The sequence below is a fragment of the Saccoglossus kowalevskii genome, chromosome 7 (assembly GCF_978046115.1).
Source record: "Saccoglossus kowalevskii chromosome 7, keSacKowa6.1, whole genome shotgun sequence".
NCBI classification, from domain to species: domain Eukaryota; kingdom Metazoa; phylum Hemichordata; class Enteropneusta; family Harrimaniidae; genus Saccoglossus; species Saccoglossus kowalevskii.
In genome coordinates this window covers 22785082-22794074 of record NC_140647.1, presented here as the reverse complement: position 1 = coordinate 22794074, position 8993 = coordinate 22785082, and the positions used below count along the sequence as shown (strand labels likewise).

Sequence of the window (8993 nt, the reverse complement as noted above, 5' to 3'; positions counted from 1 at the left end):
TCAACTGCATTTTACCATTTGGTGTTAGTCTGTTTATTTATTAGTGCTGCATCTATCAGAGGAAAATCATTAATATTAAAGGGTGGTGGTCGTCGCGCAGCGCGTGTTCGAATTTCATGTAAATAAACAATGTATTTTACACGCGTTGTATACGTCGCTATGTGTCCATTTCGAACAGGACGCGGTGCGACGACTGCCGTCCTTTAAATACGCAGTTATAGTATTTAATTAGTTGTCTTTTATTAATAATTATCTAGTGGATATATGCCTAGCTCCCCATAGGTGGGTATAATTTGGAACCAACATTAGTTAGGTGCATCTTTTCTACATCTGTTTTGTAACCCCTCTCATGACCCCAATTTTCACAACCATACGTTGGACGGATGAGTTTATCAAATAAAGAGATTGTTGTAATTCTTATATTTTGTTCATAACCAATTTTCTTTTTTAGTACAAATGATGCTTTTGGGCTTTTTTTCCTCAAGTTTGTTAAATTTTACATTCGAGCTCAATATCCCACCTAGTTAAATCGGTTTATGCGAAAAAAAATGTAATTGGTTTAGTGGCCTGTTAGACTTGTTAAATATCATTATTTTGGTTTTATCTGTTTTTACAGTGAGCTTTACGTGTTTTGTGCATTTTGAGAGATTGCTCAAACTGTTTGTAGGCCAGATTTTGTTTCAGTGAAAATAACTAGATCATTCGCATACGTGAGACATACATTGAATAATTTCTGTTTTACGCCTGAATTCAATTTAAAGGGCGGTGGTCGTCGCGCTGCGCGTGTTAGAATTTCGCGTAGTTTCCACTCGTTGAGTACGTCGCTATGGGTCCCAACATGGTGTGACGCGGCGACCACAGGCCTTTAATGATTAAATTACTAACCACTCGTTTTTACTTTGTTTTGTACTTTTACTGTCAAACTTTTAAGAGTTCTGTACATATTACCTCTAATACTATATTTTAGTATATAGTATATATACCCTCATGCCAGACACTGTCGAAAGCTTTGCGCAGGTCACCAAAGCAGTAATAATGCTAAAGTGTGACACAACTGCAAGCTCACAAAACAACAGCAATGACATTTGAGATTTTATACCGCATACTGGGGCTCTCATATATATATAAAATATTAAATTATACGTGGGCTACTACTCGTGCATATTTGTGTTGAGTTCACTCAGCACATGATATGTGTGTTCAATTGTTTGTTTTCTCGTGTGGTTTCCTTTATTATTCATCGCGGCACCTTAAGATAAATACTAGCTCGTTGCTCGGCATCGTGCCGGGTTCGTGTTCGACGATGAAGCTGGTTTTCAACAAGTCGCGTCTTCTACACTAATTTCGGCTGATATTTCACGATTCAACAAAAAAAAAAAAAACTACAACAGCTGTTAATATCATTCGAATATTTCTCATTTAGATACTGTATGATGGAAAGCACGCCGTGATGCACATCAGGGGATACTCGTATGCAAATGAGACTCATATAGAGCCTCGTTGTGATATGCAATAAATGGAATGAATAACTGAAAAAAAACGCGCTGTTTACGTCGCATGTGACCCATATCGATCACGGCGCGGCGCAGCGACTGTTGCGCTATAACTCCCGAAGTTGTGCCTAACGTATTCCCAAAAGGGTTAAATGGCAATTGAAGGTTTTAGACGTAAGGTAACTCTGGGACCTTATACTCTCAGTATAAATGTAAATTCATAATTATCTTTTATTTAATTCGGAGGTTGTTGTGTTCTCGCAAAATGTTGAATCTACCATCTTTGAAGTACTTTCATGCAGATTCATATACCTCTAACATACTTGTTTGTTTGTGTTCTCTTTAGGCCATCAGTCACAATTTACTTATTGTTCGGCAGGCAATAACATTAAATCACAGTGCAAAGGAAGTCCATACTGGAACATTCCGAATTGATTCCTGCGAAGAAATCGAAACCCGCGTACGTCCTTTTTCCTTCACAACAGCGTGGTTTCAGAAGCAGGAAGAAGACTATCATAAACGTGTTGTAAGGATTCCGATGGAAGACGTCGTGCAGCCGAGTGAGGAGTGATTATCTGACCACATCACCCCCGCGGCCAATCAGATAAAGAAAACCTCTAATTCCCACAGGTAAAGCGTTTTCTGTCAGCTGTAAAATTCATGGCGATGCTCCGGTCGTAAAAGTGGATTAACAACATATACTTTTGGCAACAAGATAAGTCAAATTAATCGGTGGAGATTGAGTGTATCATCGGCAAAGCTTGATCGGAGATATAAACATTTGCCTGCATTACCGCATAAGAAGCACTGAGAAAAGAAGTTTCAGATTTTGCAGTTTGTGATCAACGTCGGTTTTTGCGAGGAGTGGTACTGTGGGCGCATGTTGTATGCTCCGTGTTGAAGGACACTATATGCATAGGTTGTAGTTCACGCAAGGCATTTGCTACATGCACAGTATTTTGATAAACCATATAGTGTGTAATCTACGTCTCTGAACAGTTGGACGTTCGACGGCCGCCTGCGCTTGATGTAGTGAGCCCAAACACACAGCAAAGCTGTGAAGAGGTCAACGCCGAGATATCGTAAGTAAGTTTCATTATGAAAGGTTCTCATTATAAGTCCTTGGTACGTGCGATTATCATTTAGACTACCAGCATGCATGTCACCCTTAACGAAACACTCAACCCGACTACCAATCCCACTATTATTGTCAGAAGTAATGAATTACTGTATCGGGGTGTCTCCAATCCCATTCATCTTATCTAACATCTTTTGTTGTTATTTCTTCGACCGTGTCTCTCGTTGCGGATTTTTGCATATGACTGAATGCCGATATAAACGGTAACGAGAAGCTCCAGCGAGTACGCCTCGTGGGTTGGTACGGCCCTTAAAAGAGACTTCAGCGCTTTGTGCAATATCTAGCATCTATTATGTAATCTTTTATATCTCATGGGAAGCGCCGTTATATAAGGTACAATACAGTTGCAATGCGATGTGTAATGGTCGCCTTTATCTGGCATTTAACAGTACGTGGATCAACGTTGAATGAACCGACTCAGTTAATCTGTAGCACCGATCTAGGTTTTGATCATCATACAGTTTGTAGAGACATCTGAAATTTAATCACAGAGTCCAATAAATATATACGCCCAGCTCTTGCTGAGACATCTAATCGTATGAACTGAATCGTTTGGAAATATTAGTCTAATCGCGGGCGGCAGCGGCATGCTTCTATGAATGTTTTGAGCTCCATGCCGTGATCTCCCACAGCACAAAATTCAATTGATAGTCCCTTAATAACACGCTCATTAGACGCAAGATGGACACGTTTATTTACCTTAGAAACTCTTATTGTGAGATAAGACACGATGCTTCAACTGACCTACCATTAAAGAAACATGCTATGGTTTGTATGAAAGGACTTTTCCCTTTACACGTCCCCGGTAAAGGTTAACTCGGCCATTACACAGGAATAACAGGGACAGCCACAACAATATATTTTTGTTCTCTGTGTGAGTGAGTCAAATAAAAAATAAATAATAATAATGTCGTTATCGTGCATAAGATACGTCATATATACTGGCATCGACGATACACAAGGCCATAGAAAGAAAGGCGGGGTCTATCATACACTTCTACATCACTGGGTTGAACACACTAACGAGCCGTCTGACTTGTTAACACAGGACACACATAATATCAATATTCTGTTGAAAGGCGAGGTTTGTTTATTTGTGTGTAAGTACTCCATTGTGATGTCTGTTTTATTTATCTATTTTAGCGTTTGATTGTGCTAACTGTCCTTAATTTGAGACCGGAACTACAATCGTAAGAAGCGTACAGGATACAGCGACACAGTGACGATCAAATTCCGCTTATTTTATAGAACGTGTTATGTTGGAGGAGTCTACGGTAATGTACTCGCATAATCGTGACGACACTAGCCGGAAACGACACTGATATCACAAGAGTTCGGACAGCGCCAGTGAACGATGTACCGCGTATGTCTAGATCGTCATGCCGTATCGCGACGGCTCACAGTACGAAACAGCAACCAGTCCAGCGGCCCCTGAACGCGACGTCTCCGGTACCGTCAGCGTAACTGTCGAGGTCGTCACATTCCTTGCCAACATCTTGCCTGTATTAGTGGTTGTTAAAGTTAAGAGCCGTACCGATCGTACAATAACGGACTATTTAATTGCCGCCCTCTCTACCAATGACATGCTCGCAGTACTGACTACACTCCCAGTTTCGCTGCCATCCTATTTTAACGGAGAGTGGCTGGGTGGGAGAAGAGTTTGTGAATTTTACCAATTCTGTTCATTTCTGTTTCAAATATCAGCCATGTTTCTAGTAACTGCTATGTCTGTCGATAGGCTGATCGCCCTTTGGCGGCCGCTTAATTATCGGAACTGCCGGCGAATATACCATGCAGTGACCACGATCGTCGCCATATACGCAGTTGCGATTGTCTTGTCTGCGCTTCCATTAACCGGACTCGCCCCTCCAGTGATCGTCAGCCCCGCTGGACGTCTCTGCCGATCATGGTTGGTTACGAGAGCGAAACGATGGCACGAGGCAATATTTCCTCTGGTGCTTCTCTCTGTCGTCTGGCTGATCATGTTTGCTGTGTTCGTAACCAATGGATTTCTTTTAAAGCATTTAATCCACTACAAAAAACGTCTAAAACATCCGAATTTAAAGACATACATCGACAAGAAATCATTTAAGGACTTTACTCGCATGGTTGTGGTCGTGGTCGTGCTATTCTATATAACGTGGTTGCCTGTATTGGTAAGTATTATTATTTCGAAATTCATACTCCCTAATCCAAGTTGTTCAAGTTGGGTATAGGGTTCAATATCAGTATTATGAAGCGTGTTGTTCAGTGTCGTTGTGTTAATTCAAATGTTTACCATCGATTTGGTTCAAGTTCATAGAGTCTTCCTAATATCACCAGCGCAATCAATAATTCAAGTGTACCGGACGAAACACTTGAACCCACACGTGTTTCAGGTATTTATTGTATATCTTTATGTGTATAAGACCGGCTGTGTTTGTTTGAGTACTTAGGGGTACCGTGACTAAACACATATACCGATATAATACCGATTTGTTCAAGACAGATTTGTGAACATTGGCAACACCTTCAGCGCATTGGTCGGCCAATTTTGTTGGCGTGTTGTGAAAAATATTAAAATGTGACATTACTATAAACGTAATCGTAACAATGACAACGCGTTTGGACACACACACGGTACAGATATCCTAGACCTTAAAGGGGAACCTTATAAACCCAGGGATTGCACCAAAGAATCATGGGACATTATTGTTTAAGTTGCTTACAATGTTAATCTATCTTTTGTTATCCATTGTAATTTTAATCCAGAAAGTAAATTCGTTGTGAGATTAGGCTTAATTGGAGGTGTCCCTTTAAGCATGTGGTCGACATGAATTCTATTGTGTTCACTTCCGGATTCCGTTGCGTAATCTGTGGTTGATTAATATTATTTCATCGCGTACATCGTACTGCGTTTATATCACGCAGCTTTCAAAGTCACTTTAGTCCGAGTGGGTGTTGACAGACTAGGCCCGTCAATTTCCTGGTATACTAACAGGATGTTCTGCGATACCATGCATATCCAGCAGTGTGTTACCAAACCCAGGCATTTCCCTCAGGCAATTATTGTTAGAGATCGCGTAGTAATATCGGAAATGAGAACTCGGCGGACGCGTACGGATTGATTCATCAATGCGCGTAAACCGATTACGTTCGACTGGGTGTGTGCGGCGCTGAAGAGATAATGTGATGTGAGGTCAGGAACGCGATGTTATTTGGATTTCGTATTTAATAGAACTCACAAAATTCGTACTGCACTAAATATACCAATTAGTAGTGTTTTCAATTGTATACAGGAATGACAGATTTCTGCAGAATGTTGCTAGCGTACCGTATGGGGGTAATTCAATACTGGTGATTAAGTATCGAGTTCAATTCACGGTCACAGTGTATAGTACTGCTGTATGATGAACGTGAACACAAATGTAACGATGTTACCTTCGACGTCTTAGATGCAAGCCTATGATCAAACTAAATAATAATTACATTTATTGTTATTCGATTCTTTTTCACTTTTATTCCTATCAATTGTAAACCTGAAAACTCTTAAATTGAAACTACGCCATTTTATTTTGAAAACAAATCCCGTCTTCGTCACGGTAGTAGGTACATATCGCATACAGCTTTGCCATGATTCTTGTCAACGCTAAATCATGACTACACGGTAAGCGTCGCGAGTGGTTTAGTCACTTGACTCGTTGAACAACCCAGTATCATGCATTCACCGACACGCACGTCTATTATATTATATACAACATCCCTTGCAGAAATTAATAGCGCATGTCAAAACCAGACCAGTATGGTGTATTAATCCCTGATTATGGCGACACACAGACACTATGAAATTCCAAAGAACAAGCCACGTTTCTTGATAAGTCGCATTCTGTAAATTTCATTCTTTGGTGCCTTATGCTATTTTTATTGTGCGGTGTTCGCCCCCACCCCCCTCCGCCGAAATACAAAATGCTGTATATTATATCAACATATTTATGCTATTAATACACGCTGCGAACTGCATAACCACCTGCCTATTCAATCATACACGTTGATGTAGCAGCGTTTAGTAATTGGAGAATATATCTAACATGGAGGGACGTATAATCATTAACATTCTTGTAATCAATCGGGGTTGCGCATGATTGAAATCATGTCTTATTCAAGTTCTTATAGCCTATTGTCATGGTTACTAGTTAGAGTACCTCTTGTGGGGACATTGGTGCTGTCGTGGGCATTTTGTATTGTACGTTTGACGTACATGGAACTTCCATTTCCAAAGCAAACCACATCTAATATATAATTCACACGGAGTACTATATACATAGGCAAGACACAATACAATGTACTAGTCTCAGCGGTTGAAATAATAAATGACTTGATATATGCAATGGCTGTGTTCGGGTGTTGCAGTGACACGCGTGCGCCTGCCACCCTCAGTCTAACCGTGACGTCAGATGCAAGTTAGTACGCATGCCGTGGTGAAGCCGTAACTTTTAGTCCGAGCGAGCAATTAATGTTGTTGGGAATGGTTTATACTACGTCACAACATGAAGCCATAATACAATTTGCGTCTGAAATTGAAGAACTTGAATTATAGAGATCAAAGAAATGACATACGCACTCGAAGCCGGTTACAACAGGCGGCTGGAAATAATTCTTTAATTTGATGTGACACATTAAGTTCAATCGGTTCAGTTTCTTGGTAAAGTAACGATTGTTCCCATTGAAGAGTAACAATTCATGGCCCTTGGATGAATTGAGTATTTTAACTTTATCGATTTATGCACTCGGCGCGTATACTTCAAGTACACAGATAGCAAATAGACTATTTCTGAAGATGGATGCTGCTCTTTCAACAGCTGTACGGTCGAACGGTTTCCATCCAGAATAGCCTACAATCGCCACGTGTGATAATGCCATTAACGTGAAGTGCATTCGTCGCTTTGATTGTTCAAAGTCTTTTTTACTACTTCATGTCCTTTCAGTTGGACGTCGGTTTATGCTATTTCACGGAGTTATGAACATCAGAAGTAGCCACAGCGGAATGTTTTAATTAGCGTGGCATCTTTATCGATACGTCATAGATTCTATCCTTTTATCTCATTCGTGATTATTGTGCGAGGGTTGGTCTTGACAGCATCGGAATGGGTTTAAAACTGTTACATTGCTATAACTTGCAGAGTATATGTAGTTTTGTCGATACATTGCAGCAGCGTTCGATATTGATTAGACAACCTGAAGACTAAGACTCAAGGGCCTATGCATCGATAGAATAAAGAAAGTATTCGAATATGGCACTCGGCAGACGATGTATGGAACGAACGCTAAATGTGTCATTGATTGAGCATAGACAATCGATTTCTTGTCAAGTTACAATTAATGTCGTGGCCGATGCCATCCGCCAATTACGGATGATGTAGACATACGGCTATTGAGGGTGTTGAACATTACATCTTGATAAAAATAGCAAGGTACGATTTATTGTAAAATAAGTTAAAACGTTGTTGCGAAAACTCTCAAACTTTGGTGATGACGAATTGCTGAAAACGCCAGTGCGCCAACGCTTCGAATTACAGGTAACATTTGGGGTGGATGCGGAGTAGCGTTTTGACTATTTCATTTATTGCCAACATAGAATTTTTGTTTTACGATATGTCATACCGAAATTTATCAAACAAAATTATCATAGCCATTTCCTCTTTTGGTATCAATTAATTTTGCTCGTGTGGGAGAACAGATGATACTTTACATTTTTTACATTTGTTTATCTCCATAATAATGAATGGAGGATGTGAATCAGATATGGTACTTGCATTCACGTGACTAAGTAACGATATATGTGTCCCATGTGTTAGTTACGGTATTTCTGACTAATAGTCAATTAGTAAGTGAATTATGACCCATATTATTTACATGCGCTGGTTTACCACGTTTCATTCCCAGGTTAACAGGCTGCTGGTCATGTGTTGCAACCGTCTCTATAGCCCGGTAATAAAATGTTACCAATAATATTGCCTGCTGGCCACGTGTTGTTACCGACTCAACTGCCTGCTGGTTATTTGTTGTTACCATTTATTGTCGGATGGCCACGTTTTGTTACCGTTTATAGTGTCTGCTAGCCACGTGTAGCAATGATATTGCTTGCTGGGTATATGTTGTAACTAAGTCTAGATCTATCACATGTATTGTTGTTCTCATAACAGATAATGGATGTGAAGCCAAATTTGTTCTCCATAATATCCCAGCGTTGTCATGGTAATTAAGAATTCATCATCGTTTAGAACAGCACATCGTATCACATCGCATTGGCCAACAAGTTAAAGCGGGGGGGGGGTCACCTGCGCACGCGCGGGAATTGAGTCCCAAGCGACGATAACAACACA

General features: G+C 40.3%; 1 protein-coding gene across 2 annotated transcripts in view; it reads left to right on the top strand.

Moving 5' to 3' along the window:
• The first annotated feature begins 2438 nt into the window (after positions 1-2438).
• The window catches only part of LOC102803966 (melanopsin-like), a 42439-nt gene continuing 35884 nt past the window's right edge, over positions 2439-8993 (top strand). Inside the window, exons 1-2 of one of the 2 annotated variants that reach the window (XM_085501315.1) lie at positions 2439-2575; positions 3775-4787. In XM_085501315.1, the coding sequence (XP_085357441.1) occupies positions 4011-4787 (777 nt within the window). In that variant the 5' untranslated portion in view covers positions 2439-2575; positions 3775-4010. Of the gene's footprint in view, positions 2580-3774; positions 4788-8993 lie in introns of both variants that reach the window. The other variant, XM_006816435.3, reaches the window with a different exon arrangement.